General features: G+C 42.3%; 1 protein-coding gene across 2 annotated transcripts in view; it reads left to right on the top strand.

Annotated features, from left to right (window-relative positions):
- Positions 1-1,815: 1,815 nt before the first annotated feature.
- LRRC49 (leucine rich repeat containing 49) overlaps positions 1,816-18,058 on the top strand; it is a 187,750-nt gene continuing 171,507 nt past the window's right edge. Inside the window, exons 1-6 of one of the 2 annotated variants that reach the window (XM_075535511.1) lie at positions 1,816-2,115; positions 2,967-3,023; positions 5,046-5,133; positions 10,516-10,716; positions 11,103-11,205; positions 15,496-15,699. In XM_075535511.1, the coding sequence (XP_075391626.1) occupies positions 2,068-2,115; positions 2,967-3,023; positions 5,046-5,133; positions 10,516-10,716; positions 11,103-11,205; positions 15,496-15,699 (701 nt within the window). In that variant the 5' untranslated portion in view covers positions 1,816-2,067. The remainder of the gene's footprint in view (positions 2,116-2,966; positions 3,024-5,045; positions 5,134-10,515; positions 10,717-11,102; positions 11,206-15,495; positions 15,700-18,058) is intronic. The other variant, XM_075535512.1, reaches the window with a different exon arrangement.

The following is an 18,058-nucleotide window of genomic DNA, read 5'->3' as shown; positions in this document are numbered from 1 at the left end:
AAAGACAATTTGATGCATTGGGATGTGGTGCTGGTGAATACTGAAAATAGCAGGGATTGCCAAAAGAACAAACATCTCTTGTAAGAGCCCCCAATAAAATGATCTTTTAATAATAATAATAATAGTAAAAAGAGAGAGAACAAACAGATTTGTGGTGTGGTGGAAGAAGTACAACCAAAATGCTCCTTAGAGGTAAGACTTTGTCTCAAGTCTTTGGACATGTTGTCAGGAGAGACCAGTCACTAGAGAAAGACGTCATGCTTGGCAGAGGGGCTGTGTCAACACGATGGACACTGTGGCTGCAAAGAATAATGGTGGGGATGGCACAGGCCCGGGCAGTTACACACAGGGTCTCATGGGTGGAAATTACACTATGGCACCCAGCAACCACTACAACAAATGGAGATGAAAGTTTTGTATAGCCGGATCAATACCAGGCCGGCTTCTAGCAGCAAGTGACTTGAATCCCCCACACACACCTGCGGAGCTGACCAGAGCTGGCTAATGGCCCGCTTTATTCTCGATCCACCACTATGCACCTGGCACAGCCGTCTGTCTCAGTGCCTGCTTTGTTCTTGGCCCACTGCTCTGCACCTGGCACAAATACACCCGGAACCAGGAAAACGCCTTATATTCCAGAAACCTGGACATACCTGTATCTCCCAATCCCTGACTACATTACCTTATATGGACTCAAGACAGCCCAGTCACATGTTCCCTGGCCATATAAGCACCACCCCTGTAGGCTGGGGCAGGACTCCCTTGGCCTGGACACTGTGAACCTCGTGGGACTTCGCTCAGGCTGGGTTTTTCTCCCCAATAAAGCCTGCTTTCTCTAATTCGACTGGTTTGGTGTGTGTGTGTTTAAGATGGGAAGTGACCTGCTGCACAATGAGAGAAAGCAATCCTTAGAAAGAATAGAAAAGTAGGCAGAAGAGGGAAAGATGGGGCAATTCAGTTCACGCGGAACAATTAATTTAAAGGCAGTGGGAGGCAGCCATGGGGAAGCTTAGGGGTGGGAAAAGTAGGCTATTTGCCAGCCCAGCTTCATCAGTAGCTCAGCAAATTTCCTTTCTCCATTTTTGACGTGTACAGTTGATGTTTCTCAAGCTAATGTACTATGTAAATACGATTTCAAGAACTGCATTCGTTGGGATTTGCTGCCATGAAAATCTACCTATCGAATAACTTCACGGCAGGAACAAAGCTGCGTGTTTTCCCAGAGAAGTAGGTGGAAGGAATAGACTGGGTCCCCCAAAGCCAGTGGTCATGCTAAGTAAGATGTTGGAGAGCACCCTCTCAGCCTGACAGATGAGAAAATAGAAAACCCGGAGGTGAGGCCCAGACCTAGTCTTTCAACGACCCTCTGACTAGTGCTTACGTTACCTGCGTAGCCAAAGCCTTCTTCCCAGCTCGGAGGAGCGCACAGGAGGCTGAGCCTGAGGTGGCCGACGACCTGGTTAACCTGGGTTTGTTTGTTTTTTTCACCCCGGTCTCGGGGAAGCCCGGTCTCCGGGGCCTCCGCACACCGCTCCCGCTCCGCGTCACCGTCCAGGGGCTGCGGCCCGCGTTCTTCCCGGAGCTCCGGTCCCGGAAGCGCCGAACCGGGTCCCGAGCAGGAGGCACCCGGCTCCCCCAGCCCGCGGCTCTTTCGAAAGCAAGTGTCCCGATGCCGAAGGATACAAATTTCGCGCTGGCTGCGCTCCGAAGGGCCCGGATAAAGGACGGACCGGAAGTGGCGGTTGTCATAGCTACCGAGGTGCGCGCCCACCCCGCACCCCGTCTCCGCTCCATCCTCTCTTTTCCCCGCACGCCTCACCTTATTTCGAGGAGCCCGGGGGAGCAGAACGAGGAAGCGATGGCGCAGGGGCCACCTACGAACCCAACGAGCGGCTACGACGACCGCGACGGCCTGCGGATGTGGGCGAGGACCAGACCGGAAGTGGTCGTTTCCATGGTAACCCTGGACCGGGTTGCCTGGGAGATGACCCCTTTTGGTCTCTTTTGAGTCTCCGCTGTCGCGTCACCTCGTAGACAGATCTAACTGATTCTGAACGGTCTCCCACGATGATTCCTGGGAAATATCGCTCTGTTTCTGGCCGGGCTGCGAACAACGTAGGTTGGGCTTCTGCTTTCTCTTCCCTCCCATTCGTGTCCCCAGGCTGGCATCTTTGTCTAGGTGATGGGGCATGGACCCCTGGGTCTGCCCAAGCTATTGTCTGGCCAAGACTTGAGGTTCCTGGATTAGACCAAGGCGCTTTGGGGGTATGATTGGATGGGTTTTCAAAATCTTGTCCCGGATCTGGGGCACCCAGAAGGTGGAGTTGGTCCCCTGTGAAAGGCTCAGGTCCATTTAAATGTATTAATCAGTAAATTCTTTTAATCGGTACATTGGGAAAAGAATGGATAATTGACAACTACTACCACCTCCTTCACCCTTGAGATCTTCAAATAGACCAGAAGTGTCAAGTGGGGAAAGACTGGAATTCAAAGGATGACATTGCTGCCATTTTGGAAAATGTGCCGGAGTGAAGCCTTTTTTTAATGTTTAGTTGTGGTTTTACTCTTTTCAGCAAAATTTCAGAACCTGTTAATTTGCCAGAAGCAAGAAAATGAAAAAAAATACAAACCTCCCCTAAAACATCTGTTCTATGTAAGATTTTGTTGTATCTTCATGTTGCTTTATGGTGTGTGTGTGTGTGTGTGTGTGTGTGTACAAAGCTCAACCCTTCAATCTATTCTGATTTATATCAGCCCTGTGGGATAGAGTAGAACTCCACTTACAGACTGTACTCTGTATGGAAGCTGGCTGCCGCTGGAACCATTGTCCTTTAAGTTAACAGTCAAACGCCTTAAACACTACGCAACAGGGCTCCCGTGTGTTTTTGTGTATTCATGTGCATATCTATAGCTGTATCTTTAAATTGAGAACAGATTTTTATTATGGTTTAATTTCTAAATTTCAGGTGAATTGTGGGCTTCATCTGGTTATTCAGACATCATCGCTTCCTGAAAAAAACAAAGTAAGATTTAGCACATTTATATTTGAATTGAAGATAAGTTGTTTTTTACCTAGACAGCATGATTTACAAAGTAAAGTCTGAACTAGGGATTTTAATTATATTTATTCCGCCTTCCAATGTCAAGCCAATTATTATTTTCCACTGACATAACACTAAAATTAACCCTCTTTTAAAAACTTAATTGTATTGTCTCAATTCCAAGACTTAAGTTTTTTGACATTTCAACATTTTTGAGACCAAGGTCCTTCTTACAATTGATGCTGCATCATAATTTCGTTGGAATAGTTTTTTCATAGTAGAGGATAAATTGGTTGTATGCCTTACTATTAAAAAGCATCGTACAATGGATAAAATGTGGTGATCTAGGGGAATATATGTACACTCATCACTTAGAATCAGGGAGAAACAATAGGTGAATATATATGTATATGGCTTAATGTTATTTAGAAGTGAAGATATGAACATGAGATATATACACATATATATGGCTTAATGTTATTAAGAAGGGAAGATATGAACATGAGATTTTCTTTCCCAGATAATTTGCCCACAATATTTCTAGCATCTCAGAATTTCTGGCCTTTGTCTTTTGAGCTTTTGAAATGTACATCATTAGTTTCTTCCCCTTCTCTTTAACCTGAGCACACATAGTTCCTACACCACTGTGACTCAAAACCCAGCACAATTTTTTTCTTCTCTGAGTTGAATACCTCCAACCATCACCAATCAATTGTTTCTTAAAAAGTTGTTAACTAAAAGTCACTGGAGAAACTTTAAAGTGAAGTTTATGGATAACATGATTTGGATCAGGGCAAGAGTGCCTGAGGACGGTAGATTGAAGGACCTCATTAGGCCGATAGTAATTTATTACCTCATGGCTGCATTTGAAATGATCAGACATTTGAAAATGCATCCATTAGTTAAATTAATTGAAATATTTTTATTATAATCGGACATAATAGATTTCCCCCCAAAGCTTTGCTAATTGATCTCCATTAAGTCTTCCATTACAATGTGTTACTAGGAGTTGTGCACTTCATCCAAATTCTTTCTAAACCATTCACTTTTTGTTATGCAGACCTATGTTCTACAAAAATACCTTTAGTTTATGCAACTCACAAGGATATGATGCAAATACGACTGTAATATTTCATAGCATGGATGAATCTGGAACATCATAATTCTTTAAAAATAAATAGGGGTTTGTGTATATGTGTTTACTAGACTTACCTGCTTTTCTCAATTTTCTCATCTTATACTTATATAAAGTAATGGAGACCCTTCTTGTAAAGTTAAAATATGCAATTTCATTGTTATAATTGGACACTTGAAGGAATTCTAATGATCAAAAGAGAGTGCTTTTTTCAATAGCGCTTATTTTTCATTGTATATTTTTGTTTCTTGGAGATAATGAGTGTTTTACTGATTGTTTTCAGAATGAGAGAATAGGATGTGTCTCAGACTGGAGCATGCTTTCATCTGACTATGAAACTGACTCCAATTTTGTTTTGTGCGTAGTACAATGCATATAACTAAAATGATCTTCTTAGTCATTTTAAGGCGTCCAGTTCAGCTGCATTAAGTACATGCACAATATTTTGCACCTCTCTTTAGTTAGTTCCAGAACGGTATCACCCCCAAGAGAATCCCTATGCCTGTTAAGTAATTACTCCCTACGCTCCTGCTTCCCCAGAAGCTGGAGACCACAGATCTGCATTCTGTCTCAAGGGATTTGCCTATTATGGACATTTCATATAAATGGAATCATGCAATACAAGGAGGCTTCAAATATTCCTTGAAAAATGGAATGAAAAGATAGTGTCATTTTTCTAGGAACTTTTGAAGTCTCCTGTATGGAGCCGATTGCACCTGGCTGCTTCTACTTAGCAGAATTTTTTTTTAGCAGAATGTTTTTAGGGTTCATGTATGATGTCTGTCTCAGTTATTGTATGTTATGTCAGCATCTTCATTATTTATTGTTAACATTTTCTCCAAAACTATCTTCTTAAATTTTTTAAATAGGTTGAATTCAGGCTAAATAAAGAAACATCAACATTTCCTGGCCGACTCCTACAACATGACCTTGAAAGAAACTATTCAAGTAGGCAAGGTATTGTGTCTCCTTAGAGTTCAGACATGCCTTTTCTTCTTTGACTCCTATTGATTGTTTCATAATATTCAATCACTGCTCTGAACAAACTTGAATTAAAAAGGAAGTGGTTCATTGGTTGTTAGGTTGGCTAAGGAATATATGACCTATTGTTTAGACCAGAGTTGGTGTACATATACTTCGACTAGATTATTTTCAGTACAGAGAAAGCTGTTGCTACTTTGGCTTAGGGTGTGCTATAGACTAGAAAATGGGAAAAGAATGTTCCAAATCATATATGAGAATTAAGAAAAAATGGCTATTAATGAGGGTAAGAGTATGAGAACACATTTCTTTAAGACATAAGGAAGCAATGAGAAGAAAGGCGAGGAGTAGAAAAAGAAGGAATCTCCCTTTCTCTGGTATGGAATTAGAGATACTTTATATATGAGGCCTTATATTTTAACACGCATCATACAAAATCTTTCTATAAATAGAGATGATTAGTTTTCCCTTTTGGCCTTCCCTATTCTGATGTTAATGGTCTTGGGTGATATTTGGAAAGGCGCATTTATGGACGTGGTTCGTGTACCATATTGAGCTACTACCTTATATGATCCTGTTATATTAATGTAACACATTCTTCAACGGGGGATTTCCTGCAGCATGTTGTAATCATGGTTTGTTGCTACCAACTATTAACTATCTGTAATAAGCTAGTGTTCAGCAATTTAAAATCCTTACATACAGATTATCTTTACCTTCTAGGAGTTTATTTGAAAAGACCGCTTGCTCTTCTCATTAGTGCATGCATGGATGGTTGTTTTGAATGTTGATTAGTTCCCCCTTGGTTATGTCTTGAAATTCCTGCTGAGCCAATCTCATCTGTTGACTCTTTCTCTCTTTCCTAATCCCTGCACATATAATAACAGTCTAACTGAAGTTCCACCGTGCAGGAAGCATCTCTCTTGCTTCCCTAGGTTCAGGACAATACATCTTTATGGAGTGTGTGCTTTGGGTCAGATGCATGTTATCACGTAACTACAAATTGGAACCTGCAATTCTCAACCAGGGATTTTATGCTTGGGCTCACATTTCTGTTAGTGATCTTTTACAAAAAGGTTTTCCAAGTGATGAGTCTAAAATACTTTCCCCACTCTTCTCTTATGTTAGAGTAGGGAGTTAGTATACAGATTTGTGGTAAGTGGCCCAGGACATTTATTTAATGGTGAAGTATTCCAAGCTATTTCCCAGTGAGGAAATAGTATGAGATGTTTAATTTTGAGAATTGAAAGTCAGAAATGCATAACATCATATATATAAATAGTGACCTGGTGAGGTAGTGGCTACATATGGTGTTGCTGGCTAAGTAAATTTATCTAATGGCAAAGTATTACAAACTATTTTCCAGTGAGCAAATGGCATGAGTCATTGAATTTTGAGTACTTAAAGTCAGAAATGAATATCAACATAAATGTAAATAATGATCTGGTGATTGTGTTGCCAACCATAAGGTCAGACGTTCAAATCTGCCAGCTACCCCTCAGGAGAAAGGTGCGGTTTTCTACTCTGGTGAATAGTTACAATCGTGGAAACCCACAGGGGCAGCTCTATAGGGTTGCTATGAGTCAGAATCGACTGGATGGACGGAGTGAGGGAGTGACAGATGAACCCTCTCAGGGAAAAACTACCCTAATGAACTTGTCATGAAAACATTTTAAAGATATTTTTCTGCAACATACATTTGATAAGTCTTAAACGTATTGAGTGCCCCTGGTGACACAGTGGTTAAAGCACTTGGCTGCACCCAGAAATTCATGGTGGAAATATTAACCTTTCAGCAGAAGTAGGTGCCAGTCTGCTTCCTTACAAATGTAATGCTGTGGACAGTCTCACTGGGTCACTGTGAGTCAGACGCGACTTGAGGGCAGTGAGCCTGGTTTGGTTAGTGTCCACCTGGTAGTTTCCCGAAGGTGCCCCTCCAGAGTCCCTGAGTTGCAGAGTTCATGCAAAGAAGGCCCCGCCACTCCCGCCCTGGCTTGTGTACTCATGATTCAGCCTTCAAAAATACAAAATGGGGAAGAAATTAGAAGTAGCACTTTATTACTTAAGGTGAAGGACTTCTGTCTAAATAACTGCATCCAAATACCATCACTAGAATCCATTTCAGCCCACTGTTATCTTTCTTGTTTTTCAAAATTCATTAAGAGACTTTAATAGCCCATCAGCCTAAATTAACCAGTACTACTCGCCATCAAAAGACACTTGTGAACAGAATTTATATCGCTGAATTGTACACTTAAAAATGCCTAAGATGACAAACTTTTGGTTATGTATATTTTGCCAAATATTTTTTAAAGAAACTTGTTATTTTTGTTAGATTGATTAGTCTAAAACTTGATATGTGATTAAACATTTTAAAAATAATATTCAGAAATAGAACCTTTCTCCTTGAGGTTTTGTAAAGCCAGACATTCCAAATCAAACCTACTGGCATCGAGTCAATGCTGACTCAGAAAGACCCCTTACAGCAGGGTAGAACTGCCCCTGTGTGTTTCCGAGACTGTAACTCTTTTTTTTTTTTGATAGTCATCAAATTATTTTATTAGTGCTTGTTGACACCCCGTCTCACCAAACTCCTGACCAAGATGATGTAGTTCCCATCTTCTACACTATTTTCTTTTTTTATTTTGTGCTATATTTTCTTTTCTTTTTTTTTAACAATTTATTGGGGCTCATACAATTCTTATCACAGTTCATACATATACATACATCAATTGTATAAAGCACATCTGTACAGTCTTTGCCCTAATCATTTTTTTCTCCTCTTTTCTTTTTTTACATTTTATTAGGGACTCATACAACTCTTATCACAATCCATACATATACATACATCAATTGTATAAAGCACATCCATACATTCCCTGCCCCAATCATTCTCTTTAAGGAGTAGAAAGTCCCATATTTTCTCTTGAGAATTGGCAGGTGGTTTCAAACTGCTGACCTTGCAATTAGTAGCCAATGCATAACATTAGGCTACCAGAACACCTACTATATAATAAACTCTCAGTTAAATAGATTTTAATGGACTACATTTCTTAATTAAAATTTTAGGGGGTTCGATTCTAATTGGGAATCTTCCAGTTAGACCCCGTTCGACTCTACTCCCCTTTTACAGACAGAGCCTGAGGGTTTCTTTAGTGACTTCAATGGTCCGGTTTTAGTTTGCCCATCTGTTCAATGTGAATGAGGTTACAAAAAAGAAGAATTTTAGAACATGTGTGTAGAGAGTGACAGATGGTGATTGATAATTGAAATCATGACAAATCACAAATCATTAGAAAATCTACAACCAGGATTTTGGTTAGCAAAATGATCTCAAAGACAACGTTGAATGGACAAACATATATGGAATATATTTCATCATTCATCCATCCGTCCACTTATCTATTGATTCATCTACTTTGCTACCTGTGTATCTATCCATCTGTTTACCCATTCCCCCACTCACGGGTGCAGTGCAGTACAGTGCACATTCTTATGAAATGTTACCCCTGTGGGATCTTTGAGAACATAATTATGAAAAAATTAATTTTGCATTCTTCTATTAAAGAATTGATTATATTCTTTTTTTAACATAAGTGGTATATAAAGTAGATTTCCAATTATCTGTTAGTAAACGGAACACTCAATCTACCAATTGCCTATTGGATTTAGTTTCTAATAAGAGTACAAATAATAGAAAATGAGGTCCACCTCTCAAAGAACTTATAAATTTATCTGGAAAGGCAAGGTGTGAACAGCTGGTAAGTTAATTAGTGATATGAAAAATGTCAATAACAGAAGAAACGTTTCACTTATGTGTGAAATGTCTCATCTTGCCCCAGGTCCCATGATCACCTTGACTTTTAGAGGTTCCTGTTTATGTATTTTAAGGTCTTTCTACTGTCTCATTTTTATCCCTTGCTTTTTTTGGTAAGGTATATATCAGACTGATAGTGATAGTAGACCGATCATGCTTCTAGTGGTTATGAACCAAAAAGTGTAAAGATAGCATTCCTTGTTTGACTGGGCAGAACTGAAATATAATCTGATTATTACTTCTGTATCCCAAGTCTTATAAAGTCTACATTTGTCCCTTAAATTGAGGGTTGGCCTAAAGCCTTTAAAAATGGTTCATAAAACCTGACTCTGATGCTAACAAGAAAATTCTCGATTGTCTATTGTTTGGCATATTTTTGTTTAATCATCTCTAACTGACCACCTTGCTCCATTAATCCTTTAACTACTTTTTATCTACTTGTTTTAGCTGTTTCAAACCATCTGATTCAGGATTTGCAAATCAGTTTATAGAATCCTAGTTGTTTGGATATTCTGCTATCAGCCTGTGTGTCACTGGACTAGTTCCATTACCAGACATGTTTCTTCTGAATGTTTGTACTCTAGAACTTCACTATCTTGATATCAGTATTGCTATAGCATGAATTCACAGAGGTGGCATGTAAGCAATGATTATTTTGTTCAAGAAGCGAGGCTTGAGATAGTTTCCTCAAGGACCAAGGATCCCTACTTCCCTGGTCTTTACTGCCATCTGTATGGATTTTGATCCCAAGGCATTGTCATACTGTCTGATGACATCCCCAAGGGATATGTTGGATTCCTAGGTTTGGTTTTCATCTCTTCATGTTATTGGTCATTTTATTACCAGGATTCTCTGGGAATTTTAGGTTCTTTCTTACTGCTTTTCAAGTATTTTAACATTAGTTGCTGATTTCAGCTGATTTTCCCTATATAGTAGAGGAAGATAGACAAGATTGTCTCCAATAACCCAGCTGTTTCCTTTTTTAGTGACCCTCCAGTCTGATTTCATTTCTGATACTTTCCAGCATTTCTTCTTGGTCATTGTGTATTCTTCTAGATCTTTAGAATATATTTTAATATTTATCTCCCCCCAAATGCCTCTGATCTTCAGTAAGTGAAAAACAACTAGATACACGTATGTACAGATTTTTAGATAAGTATTCTTTTTTATTTTACCTCATGTGCAAATAGTCTGTTTTTAGGCTTGATAGCTTTTTAGTTTGAAATGTATTTGTCTGCCCACTAAGTTGAAAGCTACTTACTAGTAGGGACACTCTCCACCCACCATTCCATAGGGACCCTATCGACCCTCCAGCCCGGAGTCTCTTGTTATGCCCAGTAGACTCTAACTGCAAGTATACTTGCTTAATTGGCATCTACTTTTCATCTCTTTGTAATATTCTCTCCCAATAGTAGCCGAATATACAAAGAACAAGTGATAACACCAGGTTATACCTGTTATCCCAAGCTCCTTTCTGTGTATTTCCTGTAGCAAAATCATGTATTATCTAGCTTTGTGATAAACTTTTTGATATTTTGAAGGAGATGGAAGAGTAATAAGTCCTTCGCCTCGTAATAAGTCGTCATGCATCTCATCCACAACAAACGTGACAGAACTCTGTGGTCTGGAAATGAAAACTGCCATGGGCTCCTTATCAGCATTTGGAGATTCTTCCATGATTCAGACACCTTCCAAGCCCCGAATCCGGCAGGGCTGTCATAGTGCTGGCCCCAATGTTTCTGGTAATAAGGGGCTATCATCTCAGTTATCAGGGAGCTAAAATGTTAGCATCAGTCAGACGTCTAAGGGGTAGAGATAGGACCGGAGTTGTTGTGTGCTTCCAGCAATCCATGAGGCGAGGGAACATTATCTGACACACAGAGAGCACCTCATTTATGATTGAGGAGGAAAGCCACAAGCTCAAATTCATAACTAATTTCCAAGATGTAGACCAGAGACACACACAGGTTCTCCATGAGTTGGACTTGACTCTGTGGCCCCAACAGGACACTAACCCTTCTAGGAGAGAGACTTGTGGGTACCAGGATTCCCCCCATCTAAGGTGACTCTAGTTTCAAGGTTTGAAGGGTTTTTCTTAATCAAGTAATGTGTGTGTCATTTTCACTAGGTGATCATATTAGTTTGGTGAGCTCATCAATGTCATCATTTCCTATTCTCCAACGTTCTTCTGAAGAGAAAAGTCTTTACTCAGACAGGTTGACCCTAGAAAGGTGAGAACAATCTATTTTGTCTTATTTTTTGGAATAGATAACAGGCATGCTATAAATAAAGTTTGAGAGGTGCAAACGGCCCTCCTGCTAATGTCCTGGCTACCTAATAGCCAGGTACACTCAATGTCACTAATGCTTTTTGTTCATTCTGACAGACGTGTGCCAAGGAACTTCCTATCTACATAATGTAAATGATCTTGACTGTATTCCCCAAGAGCACTATCAACCCACTGCCATGGAGCTGAATTCTGCTCATCCCCATGCTGTAGGACAGAGTAGAACGACCCCACTGTGTCCAAGGCAGTAAATCTTTTCAGAAACAGTCTGCCACATCTTTGTCCCACAGAGCAGTCGGGGGTTCAAATGCTGTCCTTTTGCTAGCACCCCAGTTCTTTCACCGCCGTGCCAAGAGTGTGATCCCAACTGAACCCACTGCCACTGAGTCCACTTGGACTCGTAATGACCCTCGATGGGGTTGCCAAGGCTTTGGAGCTCTACAGGAGCAGACAGCCTCGTCTTTCTCCCAGGGAGAGGCCGGTGGGCTCATCGATCACCACCAGGGTGCCAAGAGTACTATGCAATTCTAAACCATGACATTGATGAAAATGGATTTCAGGATATGAAAACAAACAAACAAACAAACAAACTTTAGAGTCTTCACATAGGCCTCCTGGGCTCTAGGTCTCTGTTACCTCACATGCCTCACCTCCTCCTCCATGCCCTGTCACGCACGCTGCCCCAGCCCTGCTGCTCCTCACATACACCAGCCATACTTTCAAGACTCTACTCCCGCTGCTGGATTGGGAACCTGCCACGCACCTGTGGGCTCACTCTACTCAGCTGTCACCATCTCAGTTGACCTTCCCCAGCTACCCTCGCCCAAACTGTAAACTCCTCCACCCTGAATGTCCCCAGCGCTCTTCCTGGCTTTCTTTGCTTCTTGGCGCCTAGCACGCTTTTAACATTAAGCGTTTAAAGTATCGTGATTATTGCCTGTCTCTCAGTCTGAGCTTCACGAGCCCTGGGATTTTTACTCAGTCTATATCGCCGCCATTTAGAACAGAGCCTCACAATCAAAACCTTTGAATGAATGAATGAATGAATATATTTAAGACATAATCCCATCTTTACAGCTAGGAAAATGCCAGGAGTAGAATGTTGGATGAAGTGTCCTAGCCACTATTTTAGTTGTTTAACCACTAAAGAAAACATCTCTGCTAGGCATGCGTTTAGCTTAGTGGGACACACCTGACACCAAGATCATGGACCGTCTTTGTAGTTGGGGGAAAGTCAAGAGGCTGTAGTGTGTTGTTTTGAGGCAAAGTGACACTTGAAGGCAGTATCTCTCTTGGTATCTCTGTGGTGTCATTGGCGTGTGAAATTCCAATGCTTCCGAATATTTATAACTTTCATGATATTTTAATGTTTTGAGGGATTTTTGTGGTTATTTTTATCTCGGTCTTTAGAAGTCCAGTCATTCGGCCTCCACACAAGTACACCCTCAATTCAAGAACACTTTGTTCTAATAATCCAGCATTCTGTGATGCTCACTTTCCCTGACACAATCGCTGAAGACAAAGCGAGCACATAAGCAAATGTGGTGAAAAAGCTGATGGTGCCCGGCTATCAAATGATATAGTATCTGGGGTCTTAAAGGCTTGAAGATAAACAAGTGGCCATCTAGCTGAGAAGCAACAAAGCCCACCCTGGAAGAAGCACACCTACCCATGTGATCACGAAGTGTCAATGGGATCAGGTATCAGGCAACAAAGACACAAAACAAAACAAAAAAAAATGGTATCGATGTGAATGAGGGGGAGGGCAGAGTGGAGACCCAAAGCCCATCTGTAGACAATTGGACATCTCCTTATAGAAGGGTCAGAAGGAAGAGATGAGCTACTCAGGGTGCAGTATAGCACTGACCACACACCTTTCCTATTTCTTTAATGCTTCCTACCCCTGACTATCATGCCAGCAATTCTAGCTTACAAATCCGGATAGACCAGAGCATGTACACTGGTACAGATAAGAGCTCGCAACACAGGGAATCCAGGACAGATAAACCCCTCAGGAACTGTAATTAGAGTAGCGATACCAGGAGGGTGAGGGGGTGGTGGGGGGGAGAAAGGAGGAAACGATCACAATGATCTACATATAACCCCCTCCAGGGGAATGGACAACGCAAAAAGTGGGTAAAGGGAGACAACAGTCAGTGTAAGACATGAAAGGAACAATAACTTATAAATTATCAAGGGATCATGAGGGAGAAAGGGTGGGAGAAGAGGGAAATGAGCTGATACTAAGGGCTCAAGTAGAAAGAAAATGTTTTGAAGTGGATGATGGCAACATATGTAGAAATGTGCTTGACACAATGGATGTATATGTGAATTGTGATAAGAGCTATAAGAGCCCCCAATAAAATGATTTTTAAAAAATGTCCAGCCAAGACTAGGACCTTCACCCTTCAGTTTTATGTTAATCGACACTAACAGGGGTCAGTACTTGTAAGATTGGGCATAACAAGTTAGGTTCTTCTGTTATATCCTCGGGTGTCATTCCGGTAATTGCAAAGATAGGCTCGTGGCAGTACAGGTCTCTGAGGTAGAGAAATGAACTTTGATTAGGAAGAACCCAAGAGACCAAGGGAACCGGCTCCGCCAATGGCAGGATCACAAAGTTTTCATACATAGGCATGATTTGAGCAGGGCCAGCAGGGCCAGGCAAGAGAGTTGGCCTAGAAGCAAGGAACACAAGGATTCTGATCTGAGAGTCAGAGGGTAAAGGCTAGTGATTTTCAAAGTCAGATCTGCTGCACTGTGCAGCCTCTTAGCCAGGAAGCTTACAGAAGAGAGTAGAATCCAGCCCTGAGGAAGATTGCTTGGGAGAGCTAGTCTCTGACTGTTCCGGAAGCTAGGGTAGGCCTGGAGGATAGGAAGGCAACCTATCAGCATCGAGAAGGGAATGCAGAGGCAAGCGCTTAATCCAGTAGCCGCCTGAGTAATGCGACAGGAGCTTTCATGGGTACAGTGAACATGAATTCCTCTCGAGGACCCTGGGTCATTGGTTTGGATCTTTGTTTTGATGGAGTAGCAGGGACGCTTGGGGTTAAGGAATATACAAGTGAGGCGTGATGTTGAAACTTAGCCACTGCATAAGAAATCTTGGAAAGTGAGTTTATTTCAAGTTTTAGCAGCTGACGTAAGGGGGCATAGTGTCAGCTATTAATTCTTTTCCGGTCTCAAGAGTTAGATGAACTAGAATTTTGGTGATCTCAGTAGGTATCACTATTGAGACAACTTAAGGTTTTTGCTAAGCTGATGCAAAAATGTATAAATTTGAATGGACATACTAAACATTAATACTTTATAAAGCAGAAGAGCCAGCTGTGGAAGTGTCATTAAATGCATGAAATGAGTCCTAAATACTAAGTAGCACATGGGAAGTGTCTCGGTGGTGTGGGGGGTCAGGGTCCTGGGGTGCGCTCAGATGCTCACTCTCTTACAGGGCCACTGTGAGCTAGAATTGATCGGATGGCAATGAGTTTGGTTTGAAGGGCACGTGTTGGTAGAGCTTTATCTTACCTTGTAGTTGAATGTTTTGCGAAGTTCAAAGCTTTTGTTAAATGCATCAATACATATTTAAAATCTAAGCTCCCGAAAAAATGTTCAGAAAGGACTTCAACACAATGGATTTCACGATGACAGTGTCTCCATCAAAGCGAATTACATACATGGCTGCATTGTTCTTCCTAAGACATCTACCCCAGTAGTCTGTGGCCCTGTTATCCCTGAGAGATCCTTTTAGGCAGCTTTTGCCAGAAAGCCCGAGCAACCTGAGTAACCATCGGATTGATGCCAAGGATTTTTCTCTCATATTTGACATGGTTTTTCCAACTATATAAACTTCTACTGTAGAAGGCAACTCCTTTGAGTTTTTTCCGATGTTAAAAGTCAGTTTGGTGTGAAATAATTGATATAAGAGGATATTAACATGATAGGTGCTGCAGTTTAATTTTAGTGTAACCTTTGTTACTTGGCTTTCCCATGACTGATTTCCAAGACCCAGCCCTCTTTATTCCCGCCACCCAGTGCCTGACCCACAGCTCCACCAGGCCCCCTCCTAGTATGTAGTTCACCGAACCAGTCCACAGGAACCGGTGCTGGAGCTGGCGGTACTCCCCGTTTTCTGCAAGCCGTGTGGGATCAAAATGTTACTAAAAACAATGTTTGTAGGAGGAAGCAGGCTACCCCCAAAAGAACCCTTTTAATTTGTTTACTGTTTTCCACCCAGGCAAAAGCTCACAGTATGTCCAATCATCGATGGGGAAGAGCATCTTCGTTTGCTGAACTTTCAACACAATTTCATCACTCGGATCCAGAATATTTCTAATCTGCAGAGGCTAATCTTCTTGGATTTGTATGATAATCAGATTGAAGAAATTAGTGGACTTTCCACGCTGAGATCGCTCCGTGTCCTTCTGTTGGGGAAGAACAGGTAACCTTTGTGGAGCAGCTTTTGTGGGTAGCCTGATGGGATAATTCGACGCATGTTGAGCTTTGCAGTGAAACGGCAGCTCAGAAATGTGCGGTACTTGGGAAAGCAAGAGAATACAGGTTTGCAAAAGTTATCCGAGTGAATTAAGATACTGCTGTCATATGTCTCTAAGACTCTACCAGGCGGTCAAACCAGATAGCACCGATTTGTTTCATTATCTCCTGTACCAGCATGACGTGGAAGGGAGCAGTGGACGCTCCCCCTACCTTCGCTTTCTTCGCTCCTATTTTAGGTTTGTGTGCACTTTGGCTTGTGTGTTGCACTTGTAATTCTTCTCAGCACATGGCTATGCATAGACACTCCATGTTTTCTGGCTGATTATTAAATCGACTCTTGAATTTATATTCAGATGACAGTTTCAATGTGCGTTTACCATTGCTTCCTGAATACATATCCCTAACTCCTTATAATGCTCAATTGTAACAAACAAAAAAAGAACAACCTCCGCTATCATCCGTTCCATTCCGACTCACAACGTGCCTGCCGCTTTATAAAATGTCCACGATCGGAAGCACCTGGTTACAGGGGCAGACTTTGCGATTAGCAGCCCTATGCGAACCCACAGCCCCACCTCTGAGTGTGTAGTACAGCCACACAGTTCATTCACAAGTGCCACATTTGTTCCCCCGCGCTTTAAAGAGGTCTTGTGTAAATAAAATTTCCCAATGCAGTGCCTCATCTTCTTTCTCAACCGCTGCTTTCAGGAGCATTGCTTGGTCTAAGTAAAATGAAATACTCAATAGCTTCAATCTTTTCTCCATTTACCATGATGTTGTCGGTTGGTTCAGTCGCAATCATTTTTGTTTGCTACACGGTGAGTTCTAATCCACACTGGAGGCTGCCGGCTTTGATCTTCATCAGCAAGGGCTTCAAGTCCTCCGCGCGTCCAGCCAGCAAGGCTGTGGCATCTGCATCGTGCATCTTCCTCCAGTCTTCCTGCTGCCTTCTTTTTCATACCGTCCGCTTCTCCGGTGATTTGCTCAGGATACAGGCTGAGCAAGGATGGGGAAAGACACAGCGCCGACGCACAGCATCCTGATTGCGGACTGCCAGTAGTGTCCCTTTCTCCTGTCCCCAGCCTGCCTCGGGGTCTCAGCGCCGTTTCCGCAGGGGTGCTGTGACGTATTGGGGCATCTTCGTTTTCCTCATGGTTCTCCACAGTTCATGGTGATCTCGGTTGCGTGCCTTCCCATAGGCAGTAAAACATTAATGTCCATGTTTCTGGTAGTCTTTGCTTTAAGCCACGCTCCGTCAGTTTGGCAATTCTATCCCTCATTCCACGTGCTCTTCTGAATGCAGCTGGGATTTGCAGGCTCTCCCTGTAGATGTATTGCTCCAATCATTTGTAACTGATTCTGCTGTTGAGCATCATAGACGTGTACTTGTCTGTGCTATTCGCGGTCACGTTTAATTTCTGCATGCTCTTGGGGCACCTCTTTGGGAATGGGCACCGTGCATCTCTTCTCATCGGTAGGTCAGGTCGCTGCCTTTCACCTGTCTTAGCCTAGACTAGCCAATGTTTCCAGTGCTGCGTCAGTTTGTTGAAAGCTTTCAATTGACAGTCCTTCTTCCTAGCCTGTCTTGTTCTGGAAGCTCCAATAAACCTGTTCATCATGGGTAACCCTGCTGGTACCTGTCATACTGGTGGCAGCGCTTCCAGCCCTGCAGCCATGTGCAAACCGCTGCAGTGGGGCACACTGACAGACAAGTGGTGGTGTTGACACCTGTTTTTGAGCAATCCAGACCCTCCTTTTGGCCCCTGAGTGAGGAGCTGTGTTCTGGGGAGACTTTTACACCTGTCTTGCCAACACGCTGTCCAGGAGTCCCTCCATATACCTAGGGTTCCCGCCACCTTAAATCCCTTCTCTACTTTCTCCTCCTCTTCCTACCTTTCAACTCTGCGGGCTTCTAAGAATAGCCTCTGACCATTTAAAAAACCTTTCATGCCTTGACCACACCAGTCCATCTGACCTTATTTAAGGTCATATTTTATGTAATTCACTTAAAACAAATCATTTTTAAACGGTTTTAGGACTGTTAGTAATCTTGAGTCAAAAGGAAATGTAGCTAGAGATAACGTTCCACCTTCTCCCTAATTGTGTGTTTCTAAAGTATCTGTAAAAGGCAAACAAACCTGCCAAGTGCTTTCTGGCTGGGTTGGCTTTGTGCTGGTCAGGGTCTGAGCCAAATCTGTCCAGAGGTCGCGCTTGAGGCAACCTGGCCATAGCATGCTGGAGAGAGGACCGCTCACCTGGGGTTTGGGCACCTGGGTGTGTCTGGGATGACTTCTCGCCCCCTG

The sequence above is a fragment of the Tenrec ecaudatus genome, chromosome 17, assembly GCF_050624435.1.
Source record: "Tenrec ecaudatus isolate mTenEca1 chromosome 17, mTenEca1.hap1, whole genome shotgun sequence".
NCBI lineage: Eukaryota > Metazoa > Chordata > Mammalia > Afrosoricida > Tenrecidae > Tenrec > Tenrec ecaudatus.
Note: the sequence above shows the minus strand (reverse complement) of the source record. Positions and strands in the feature narration are given on the sequence as shown.